The sequence below is a fragment of the Camelus ferus genome, chromosome 32 (assembly GCF_009834535.1).
Source record: "Camelus ferus isolate YT-003-E chromosome 32, BCGSAC_Cfer_1.0, whole genome shotgun sequence".
NCBI classification, from domain to species: Eukaryota; Metazoa; Chordata; class Mammalia; order Artiodactyla; family Camelidae; genus Camelus; species Camelus ferus.
In genome coordinates, this window is record NC_045727.1 from 3,244,161 (window position 1) to 3,256,317 (window position 12,157).

The 12,157-nt window shown below is 37.2% G+C and overlaps 1 protein-coding gene across 1 annotated transcript in view; it reads left to right on the forward strand.

Moving 5' to 3' along the window:
- ATP2A2 (ATPase sarcoplasmic/endoplasmic reticulum Ca2+ transporting 2) overlaps positions 1-12,157 on the forward strand; it is a 52,855-nt gene that overhangs the window by 3,580 nt on the left and 37,118 nt on the right. The window contains 2 exon segments of the mRNA XM_032471608.1: positions 5,124-5,228; positions 8,162-8,300. Coding sequence (XP_032327499.1) covers positions 5,124-5,228; positions 8,162-8,300 — 244 coding nt within the window.

The following is a 12,157-nucleotide window of genomic DNA, read 5'->3' on the forward strand; positions in this document are numbered from 1 at the left end:
TGTAGGATATTGGCCTTTTATAGCTTTATACAGCTGTGTTTTGGAGTTGAAATTTGAGTTACCTTTTTGGTAACTACATGGAGTTACTGCTTAGGAAGTGAACTACGTTACATTTTTACTTTATGGGTTGCTAAACAGAAAGATAAACATTTATTGTTTCGGGAGTACTGTTGCTTAATTTACTTTGATTTGTTTGATCAAGAAATTGCTATATAAAACTTGTTTCATTGATTCCGATTGTCTTCACATGGGTTTGGCACTATTGCTGCATCGTACTTTACCTTTTCATTCCTCATTTCTTTATCTTTCAAAAGAGCAGAGTCTTTTTTGTGGTAGTCAGTTTACTCTTCCTTGACAGGAAAAATACAGTAAAGTATACATGTTCTTTTAGAGGAGCAAATGGGCAGTTTTTATAAGCTATACATGACGCATCATCAGGTTCTGCTCAAGTTAAAGAGAAGTGCGAGGCTTTAATGGTTTATTTTAAATATCAAACTAAGTAGTAAACTGTTAACTATAGTTAATATTTTGCTGTGGCAGAAAGTAGGAAACAACTTTAATATTTTACACTTGTGACCTGTAGGGATAAAGTTTAATTAACTTGTAATAGTCACCAAGATAGTTATTTTGTTTTTTAAGGTCTCTTGGATTGGAAGAAGTGACCTATATATCTCCCATTTGTATACGAAGTAACGTTAGAAATTCCTTAAGGTCCTTTCACGACCTTTCTATCCTTTCACTCTGTCTTTCCGTCCTCCCTGGTCACCAACTTTGCCCTTCGTAACACATCCTATGGTTGCTTAACTGGAAGGATTGTTCTTTCTCTCGCTGCTTCATTGGCCTTTGGTACATGGCACAGACACTGGGGAACACAGCATTGAACAAAATAGTCTCTTACCTGGAGCTGACATTCTAGTGGAGACAGATAAGAGTAAAATATATAAGTGCTGTGGAGAAAAAATAAGGTGTTGGAGGAGGGCGGTGGTAGAACAGGGGAGTTGGGAGGACTGAGTGTAATTTTCAGATATGGTGGTTAGGAAAGGCCTCCAAGGTGACATTTACCTGCAGGAGGCGAGCATGAGGATCTTGTCTCATTTGTCTGAATCATAAAGTCCTTTGTGGTAACACAATTTGCATAAGTTTCTCTACCCTCCACCCTGATTTCCCCACCTCAGCCTCATGGATTGACTCTAAACGCTGATAGAACTTTCTTAGACCAACAAACGCACTTCTCAGCTTTCATTTACATTTGAATAATTTCTTCCTACTGGATTTTTTTTTTAATGTTTCATTTTTTGTATTCTTTAATTGAAGTACAGTCAGTTTACACTGTTGTGTCAATCCTACTGGACCCTTTAAAGGGATTCTTAATGCCTTTTTAGAGCCTCAGTGCTTTTGATATAACAATTGGATGAGATTGTTGTAGCGTTTTCAAAATACATGAGATTCATTTACTTTGGTTTTCTCAGATATATTCAGGAAGCATTTGATAATGTGATTTAAATTTTTTTTGTGTGTTTCTTTTAATTTCTTATTTTAAAAACGGGATAAAATGGGCAGTTTACTGATTGGTATGAGTAATTTATTTACAGCCTTTCTTTAAAATATGGTTTGAAAGGTGAATGTGTATGGAGTTTTTTCTTTGTTTTGTTTGAAGAAACTGTATTCTCAAGTCTGAAATTACTGAAGTGTCTTCACATAAGCTTTGTGTCTGGATCAAAAGAGAATATATAGCCTAATTCATACTGTTTTCAATTACTGGAAGAATTTTTGTTTCTCATCCCAGAAAATTGCCATAACGCTGGTGATACTTTCTTTGTGAAGCGTTTAATTTCTATTTCTTCTTATAAAATTTTTTCCATGTGATTTCTTCCTTCATTGAACAAGTGTTTGTGTGCCTGAAGGTATTGCAGATTTCGAAGGATACAAGGAGGAATGCAGACCTCAAATATGTTTTAAGACCCTCAGTTTTAAGATTGTGCTTATGATCTTTTTCTTTTTATGGTCTTGTTAAGAACTCGGCACATTATCATAGATTACTGAGTGACAGTACCATGATTGTCTCCTAGTTTACACCAGAACCTACCTTTTACCTTGGATTAAAATTTGCTTAGTTCATTAAACTCTGCTCTCTAGCATCTTTTGGCTGTACTGTCAGAAATTACCACAATGTATGCAGATGAGTCTTACACATATAGCAATTAAGAGGATACCCTCGCCTAGCAGGTGGTTACTTTGAATAGGATTGACAAGTTTGAAACTTTGAACTTGCTGAATAATGTAAGCCCCAGAAGTACTGTTACTGTATTAATAGTGCAAAGCAAAGAAAGAAAAAACATTTTGTGCCTACAATTATACTGCAGTGGCCTTTCCTTCCACTCCCCTTTGATATTGTTGATGAGGTTGGTTACCTTTTTGCTCTTTTAATTAGTTCACATACTGCCAGGTAGGAAGTTGTACCTTAGACATTGTATGAGATTTTGTTTAATTCATTCATGCATCTATTCAGTAATAATGTAGTGAGCATCAGCTATGTACCGGAGGCTCTTCTGGGCCCCTGGGGATAGTGTAGTGAGCAAAAGGAAATGCAAACAAATAATCCTTCATATTCAACCTGTTCTCAATAAAGATTTTTAGAAACATTCTCTCTCCTCTCCCCTGTATAAATATGTTTTGTATAACTTCTGGTAAACTGTAATTACGAGCTGTCTGTGCCATAATGCTAGTAAGACGTAACGTGTCACTCATCCAGCTTTCCTCTTCTTTTCGCTACACCCTTCCTCATCTCATGAGAGTCATTCATTTGTCGGCATAATCTTCCCTTCTACACAAGAGGTTTTCTTTTCAATAGAACAAAACCGTGAAGGACTGCACAGTGTGGTTTGAACACTGATTGACTGGAGTGGTTCTTGGCAGTAAATGAAATATGGTTGGTCTTCATTTTTAGTTAATTCTTTGGGTTATTTGTGGGTTTAAAAATAGATATATTTTTTTAAGTATTTGGAAAATTGGTAGTTGTCAGTGTTAAACAGGTTCAGCATCATCCTTCCACACTAAGAAATTTGCCTGCTAGTTTCTTATCAAGCAGTTAATTACACATTCTACAGAACCTTTGAAGAACTGTGAGTGCCTGCGTTTCTTACACATAAACATTAAAGTCATGGGGCGAGGGGAAGGTATAGCTCAAGTGGTAGAGCGTGTGCTTAGCATGTACAACAAGGTCCTGGGTTCAATTCCCAGTACCTCCTCTAAAAATAAACAAACCTAATTACCTGCCCCCCACAATAATAATTTTTTTTAATTAAGTCATAGGGGGAGAAAAGGCTCTTATTTTGTACAAATGAGGGTTGTTATGTTGTTGATGAATATCACTTAGGCAAAGGAACCGCACATTTCTTAGAAGGTAGAGATTTGCCTTGATAATCCTGTCACTGCTTGCCTTAGTCTTTTCCTTTGCTCCAGCTGGTACAGGATATTGCTTTAAGTTTGTTCCTCAGGCCTAGCTGCCAAGAGGGAAATTCATTCCCGCTTTAACAAGGTGTGAAGCTTATCTTACAGTTGCTAATGCCTCACTGACCTTTTGGAAAGGTCCTAGTTACTCTTCAAGTTGAGCAATTTTTCTCCCCCAAGAGCTAATTAAGTTTCTTATTTCTGATATGCTCTCCTTGGCAAGTGTTTGAAAGGCTAGTATCAAAGCAGCTGTGATCTTGCATCTATCAAAATTTATAACTTCCTAGAGAAGTTTTCATTCTGGCATTAGACCTGGCCTTAACACCAGGAATGCCCTGCTAAAAGCTTGCAGCAGCATTTATATTAATTCTGGTTTTCTGCCTGCTCTGGTTCATTAGCTGTCAGTAGTGATTGGCATCTGTCAGGACCCAGTCCTTGTGTCTCCTGGTTTCTTTCCTTCGCAAATTGGTATTTCTTGTTAATTCATTGTTACCCTCTTTACTTGCAAAACCCATGTTGGGCCTTGCCATAATTACCTTTCTGGGTTGTTTGCTATTTGTGTAAAAGCTTACTTATAGTATTCTACTAAGTAGAAACACAATCAGGTGATTTTATTATTGCCATAAATTGTATCTGACAATATTAAAAGAGTGTATTGTGAAATATGCAAACATTTTGAGCAATGTTAAAAAGCAAAGGCAAATCTTACCTCCCAGACTGAATCGTTAAATACATTTAACATCCTTTCTGGATTGGCAGTTTTCCACAAAAATTAGTTGTTAAATTTTTAACCATTTAGATGTTTCTTTTACCATGTTCTATATTATTATTTTAAGATTCATTGTGTTGGATCATCTCTTACCATCTTAGAGTTACAAAGTACAGTGTGGCTCTCTTAACTTGCAGCTTTTAAATCTTACCCAGAGTTATGGTTGTGTGACCCAGAAGTTAATTCCCAGAAGTTAATTCTCTGCTCATTTTTCTTGGGATAGTGTTCTGTGTCCAGTTATAACATTTTTGGACTTAACGTCCCCTCTGAAGTGTTGTGTTGCTATACTGGATGTCATATGGAGGATAACCTTCAAAATACATTCCTGATCACCAAGCAACCTTGCAGTAACGACCTTTAGTAACACCACTGAAAATAAGTGGGACGTTAACAGTTTATATACTCTAATTTTGAGACAGTAATCAAGTTATTTTTACTATGAATTTATGTCACATAGATATTATTTGATATGAATATTAACCAAATTATCAAAGTTTGATGATTTCCTCTAATAGAATCAGGAATTTGTTTTATTTCTTCTGGGAAAAAAATATAAAATGTGGGATTTAGTCCCCCAAGAGTATTTTTTAAATTATTTTAAAACAATTATACAAAAAAATTAATAAGCTTTTTAAGGGTATTGTTAAGAAGTTTATAGTTTTACACCAGAGACTAACACAACATTGTTAATTGACCATACTTCAATTTTTTTTAAGTTTGTAGTTTTGATTCTTAAGAATTATTGGGAACAAGGCTTAACTGATTGTCGTTACATTTTGCTACCATTTGTTTCTAAGGATGGTAAGAAGAGATTTTGTATATTATAATTACTTTAGTGCCACCGCTTCTGTTGTAAAAGCGTAAGAACACATTGCAATTCTAATATATGCTATTTGTCTTTTAGGTTTTGGCTTGGTTTGAAGAAGGTGAAGAAACAATTACAGCCTTTGTAGAACCTTTTGTAATTTTACTTATATTAGTAGCCAATGCAATTGTGGGTGTATGGCAGGTAAGCAAAAATTACTGCAGTGCTGAATTTTGGTAGTTTATGTGATTTTAAACTACTAGTCTTTCTGTTATGTTTTACCTCGTCTGTTACAGACTAAAAATGCCTGTGGAACTAAACGTGTTTTTTCTTCTATTAATTTACTTAATGGCAAAATTTTAGACCTCTTATGCATGTGTACTTTGCAGTTAAAATTGCTCATCCTTCATGATAGCATGGAGTTAAGAACAAACAGTAGGTGAGAGAGGCTACATAAGAAAAACCAGAAAATTTGAACCAGTACCTGTCTTCATATCTAGCTGCTTCCTGTGAAAAACTTCGGAAAAATCAGTGTTTTCTTTTTCTCTCCTTGGATTTTTTTCTTGTTATTTGTGAATTTAGCTGTAAAAATTGTTTAAATCCTAAATTGTTTTACCTTCAAAGCATACTCCTGGCTGTTTTCCCTTAATGGCCCAGTGCCCAGGCCTTTCCTACTCCCAGAGTGGAAGCTAGTTTTACTACAGAAACGTAGTGGGATCACACATTCACGTGATTGGTCTTCTGCGCATAGCTAGTTTGAGACTTCTGACTTACAGTGATTTTTGTACGGCAGAAGATATTCCCATTTGACAGATGTGACGTTGAGGTTCAGAGTGATTCACTCATCAAAGGCCCTGCAGGTAGTACATGCATAGAGTATCTGGGATTTGAATCCAGGCCCAGGCTGATCTGAATTTCAGAGTGAAATTTTATATAAGTTTATACAGGACTTTTTGATATTTTCTTAGCTTAAAGAAAAAAATAACATTCTTAGGTTGGTTTTTTTTTTTTTTTTTTTAACATTCTTAGATCTTAATCCTATTTACGTAATATACAGAATGGTGCGAGCAGTACTAGAGAGTTCTTGCTTTCTGGAAGTAAGGGCAAGTATAATTATAGTATAAGGTAGTGTTGGGGGGGCATGTGTTTCTGACCAATGTCATCAAGGAAGGCTGACAAGAAATTGGAACTATGGAGAAATGGGAGTTCTGTGGGTGGAGATTGGGGAGAATACTCAGAGTGGGGGCGACATGAGCAGAAACGTACAAAGTGTGTTTGAGGAATGACATTTAGACCTGTTTGGGTTTGAGTGGAGGAGGTAAGAGTTGTAAGCTTTTAAACAAAGGAAACCTTAGAAGGTCTTCTAAGTTTTTGTAGTAAGTTAGGTATATTTCTATTTCCCCGAGCTGATCTGTTTTTAATATAACCTATTTGAATCTATGGTCATTTGCTTTCCTTTTCCACCCCCAATACTATAAATACTCCTCTTGCTAGTTTGATTTTGGGGAAGCTTTTTAAATGATTTTAATTGGCATCTTTGTCCTTGGGGTCTGAGATGATTTATCTTAAAGGTTTATGCTTCTAGTTTAAGTGTACCTTTGCTGATTTTTCAGTAGGAATAAAATACAGTGCTCCTGGGAAATTTTCTTAACCTTGATCAGTCCACTTAAACTCTACCTGAAGAGAAGAAAGAAGTAAAAGTGCCACAATTCATAAATTGAGGGGGAGAAAATCCTGAGGAATAAGAAGCTTTAAATTTGACTTAACTGAATAGCAGCAATGCTCAGAATTTATTGTTTCTGCAATATCCTTAGTGTTTGAACTTAGCCTGAAGGACCTTTTAGCAGTAACATTAATTCGAGTTACATATTCTAGTATTTCTGTTAATTATAAGGTGATGCAGATTCTTTAAGCAGATCGGATATGGGATTGAAATTATTTTTATCATGAATTTTGCACATTTAGGGTTTTCTATACTTTTTCAGGGGCGTACATAAAAATTGAGACACATGTCATTAGCTTTTAGTTTTGTGTCATTTGAATTCTCTTTGTGAAAAGTCCCTAAACCTGCAAATTATAATTTTTGCCACAAGGTGAAAAATGAGATCACATGATTTTGAGCATAAACTTTATTCAAATAAAGATTAAATTGAAGAGCTTTAAATTGGAGGGCAAAAATATGAGAGAAATGAAAAAATTCTTTACTTCATCTATTGAGTAACCTTACCTGGGCATGTGCTTTGTACATTTGCTCCTTGACTTCTAATTGCTTATTTTCTGAAAGGAGAGAAGACAAATTTGGCAAAGAAGCTTTCCTTCATTCCTTCTTTTCCTTCCTCCCTCTCTCCCTCCCTCTTAGGTTTTTTTCAGCATGACTCATTTTGATTGCACATCTTTTATCTTGAACTTAAGAAAGAAAAATTGTGTGTGACTAAGTCTTGCCCTGTTCATATATAATATGGTAAATACGGTGTGTGACTGGCAGCGCTATTACGAGATTCCAGCCATTTATTGGTCTTTACAACTGGAGAGAGAGTTAGAATTTGTGAGAAGAAACTTGATTTTCTTAATTCACCACTCAAAGCATTTGCTTTGTGCCAAAACACACTGTAAGCATTTTGCATATAGCTTGTAAACCCTTATAACCCTTGAGGGTAGGTACTATTTAGTGTCCTGGTTTTGTAGGCAGTAAACCTGTGTGTCATGTAACTTGTCCACAGTCACACAGGTGTCGAGTGGAAAAGCTTGGAATGAGCCTAGGCTGTCCAGTCCCAGACCCATCACCTTTCATGGGAGATGAGGTTGATTTAATAGTATGAGTGTGTGGCTGAAGGTGTGGTCCATGTCGCAGTGTGCTTAGGGACAGCAGGTTCTAGAACTGTTTTTCTGTCTTGATTTCATGTCCTTACCCCTCTTAGGGAGCTTATTTCTTCATTTTTAATACAAAATCATGAGGGCCTAGTGTTTATACCTTAAGGTGTGAATCATTTACTACAGGTGTCATTAATGTGCATCTCTTGAGGCTTTTATTTTTTTTAAGTTTAGATTTGAACTCTAAAATTTGATTCCTAGGGCTAGAAGTACTTGCAGTGGCAGGCTGTGTTTACTACTTTTAGCTTTTGTTTTCTTTTTTACAGGAAAGAAATGCTGAAAATGCAATCGAAGCCCTTAAGGAGTATGAGCCTGAAATGGGCAAAGTGTATCGACAGGACAGAAAGAGTGTACAGCGGATTAAAGCTAAAGACATAGTTCCTGGTGATATTGTAGAAATTGCTGGTGAGTTGAGTTTGTCATTTTTGTTTTATTTTAGATTGTACATCTGAATGCAGTCCTTTTCTCAAGACTCATAACTGCTTTAAAAGTTACGCTCATACATATCAATTATATTAACAGATTTTTTTGTGCCATCCAGACCAGTCATGTTTTCTGTAAAATTATTTCAAAGTGTTTTGGCCCCTCCCTTCGTGTTGTTGATAAAATGTTGATTCTACATCTTTTATCTTAAACTTAGGAAAGAAAAATTGTGTGTGACTAAGCCTTGACCTGTTCATATCTAATATTATAGTAAATATGGTGTGTGACTGGCAGTGCTATTGTGAGATTCCAGCCGTTTATTGATGTTTACTACTAGAGAGAGATTTAGAATTTAGAATTTAAAAAAAAAAAAGGTGTTTTGAATTAGTGTGCTTATTACTTCTAGTGCGTTGTAGAACACTAGTGCTGGGGAGACAGTGAAGTTAGTCTTGATTTGACAATTAGTTGTAGTGAGTAGTTTGTTAATGGCTACATAATTTTTCTTGTTTTGGTTCTTGGCACAAATATTAAGTCATATTTGCAACGGTCAAACTAAGTTGATGGTTAAGGGTAATTTCATGACTTTAAAAGCTCTACTTAAAAATACTTGATGTTGCACTGAGCCAGGGATCTCAGCCTGGGAGCTGTGTTTGGGCTCTTAAGAGTCCATGAATCTGCTGCAAGGCCAGAGCTCTGCACAGTTCTCAAAGGGGTCCATATCCTCATTGCCCTTGATCAATGCCATGTTCTCAGGTAGCCCAGAATACCCCTGGAGCCAGGCAGAACATTCTAATCTTTTTGCTGGGGAATCGTTCCATTGGGTTATTCAAATTACCACACACCCCTGAGCTCAGAATATTTTTCTTTTTGTGAATTGTCTTATAGTAACACTTTTATACTGACTTGGGAAAGTGTGCTTTGTCTTCATTGTTTTACTTATTTTAATGAAAATTCAGAGCTATGTCTCTTGGCCTGTGCTCTACAGTTTTAGCCTCTGAAAGTAAATTACCTGTCATAGGTATTCTTTTATCACTAAATTTTGTTATTTTTTCCCAGAAAAAGAAGTGTTGCCTGTATACCAACATTTTGATTACTTAGGACTGCAAAGTGTGTGTAAATGACCTAACAGCTTACTTAATAGTGTTAACAAAAGTATAACTCAGAATGAAGTGTTTTGATCAGTGGATTTTTTTAAGCTTAATTTTGACATAACTTCAGACTTAAAAGTTGCAAAAATAGTAAGAGTTCCCATATACATAGCCTTTGCCCAGATTCTCCAAATAGTAACATTTTATCACATGGGTATTACCCTCTTTCAGTCTGTATCTTTATATTCACACATTTTTTTCTGAACTATTTGAGAGTAAGTTGTAGGAATGATGCCTCTATTCCTAAACACTTGAATGCTTATTTTATAAAATTGAGAGCATTCTCTAAATATAACTCAAATCAAATCAAAGTAAAAAAAAAAAAACAAACAACTGATGAAATACTGTTACCTGATCTATAGACCTTACTCAGATTTTACCTTTTGTCACAGTGGATTTTACAGCACACACATGAGTTAGGGAATTCTGGTGGTGATGCAGAAAATAAGTCAGACCAAGAGATAGTACGGACCATAGCATTAAGAATAATGAGGGAAAGATTTTGGATTTATAAATAGTGGCTTTTAAGCAGATGTGCACATTAGAATCACCTGGAAGCACTTTTAAAAGTTTTAACCAGGTCTCAACCCCCAGAATTAACTGAATCTCCCTTGGACATGGAATTACGGCCATGTATAGTTTGAAAAGTGAACCTCAGGTTTAGGTGAAAGCAGCAGGCTTGATGGCTGGATGAGGGGGTGGACGGAAGTAGGATGGAGCATCAGAGAGAGACACTGACAGGGTTTCTAGTTTAGGTGACTGGGTGGTGACGGTGCTAGTAACTGAGGAAGGAACCGCTGACGAAGTTTGACTTTGCACAGTCTGTGTAGTAGGTGCAGTTGCAGGTCACATAAATATTGCATAAGATTCTGTTTGACTTTGTATGTTTTCCATTTCTCTAGCTTAATCTGGTAATATGCTTTCAGCTTCTCAAATTAAGATATTGTAAGAATTTTTATGCTAGTTAGGCTATTTTGGTGTGTTGAGTTATTTGAAAACTTTAAGAAATTACCCCCAAAGTGTCTGTCCTTGGCCTGCATCAGCAGATGGCAGTGGTTTATAGCGTCAGAGGAAACTGTAACCTTGATCCTCCAGGCATCATCTTCCCTCTTGAAGAGATAAACTGAGACCTACTGCTCTTCAGTGAGAGTGGTTTTTATTTCTCTCTTCCTCTGAATTCTGGTTCTCTCCAGTCTTTCCCATCTCAGTAAGTCACTCTAACCACCTGGGAGTCATCTTGATTCTTCCTTCTCTCACTCTCTCTCTAAGACCAGTTGATTCTGTCCCCAAAACACACCCAAATTTGTTTACTTCTTTTTCCTCAGTCACCACGCCTGTCTCACCATCACCTCACACTGTCATTGTCATTGTGTCTCAGCAAGGCTCTGGCTTCCTTTGTCTTCCAGTCTTTTCTCTGCACAGCAGCCAGACTTTCCTAGAGGTCACGTTTACTCACCTGCTAAAACCCTTCAGTGGCTTCTCTCTTGCACCAGAAATATAAAATTCTTCTTGGACCTGAGTGACCCTGCATTGTATGGCGCCCGCCTGCTTCTGTGACTTCCTCTTACCCACTCCCTGTGCTCTGGCCGTGTAGGACCCCTTTTTTCAGTTTTCAATACCGCCAAACTTACCTGGCCTTTTTGGTGGTTAAGCAAATGTTACGTACTTTATTAATTTGCCCAGCGCACAGATCTAACAGTGGCAAAGCTTTGGTTATAACCCAGCTGTGCCTGACGTCTCTTGCTCGCTGTGGAGTGCTGTTCCCTGTATGGAGTTTTATACGTTGCTCTTGACAGTTCAGGAAGGACAGATAATGACTGAGCCACAGTGTGTGTGACATGGGAGTGGTATCCCCTTCTGGTTTTGTTCGTTTATGTTGTGGTAAAGTACGCGTAATACAGAGCTTACCATTTTAACCACCTGTAAGTGTACAGTTCTGTGGCTTTAAGTACGTTCACATCGCTGCGCGGCTGTCACCACTACCCGTCTCCAGAACTGTTTCAGCTTTCCAGACTGAAACTTGAGTAATTTCCCTTTACCTCCCTTCCTCTAGGTCCTCGCAACCACTGCCTTCCTTTTAATATTCAAAAAACATATTAAAAGATGAGTTTAAATCCCCCTCTTGAGTGAATGCACTTGCTAGTCCTGGTAACTGTCCTGAGCAGTGTGCATGTTTAGACCCACGCCGCTGTCACCCGTTTCTGAATCCTTTGTGAAGAGTCCGTCGTTAGGAGGATGCTTAACATTTTTTCCTCCAACTCTGCCCCCACTGCATGCTAATTCCTGAAAGCATATGCAGTGCTCGGACATGAGGCTCTTGTATTCTGCTCTTGGCTCTGTCCATTCTGAGAGATGGAGAACAGAGGTGATACCCAGTTTTAGAGAGATAAGAACTTTTTATTAACTTTTTGTTACTGCTAGGCAGTGAGCACCTTAAGGGCAGAACTGTGTCACACTGACCATTGCAGCTCTGTTGCTGAGCATGTAACAAGCGCTCAGTGAGTAATAAACATGAAATCAGAAGTATAGAGTAGGTTTAGCTAATGTAAACCTGCTTATTGTGCAACTTCTGTGCAAAACAGATAATTTGAAGTCAATAACTTAAGTTTCAGGTGTGTGCCAGGTACAGTGATAAACTAGCTAGTGCTTGGTTTTTAACCATCAGCCACTCTACACACGTGTGCTGTTACA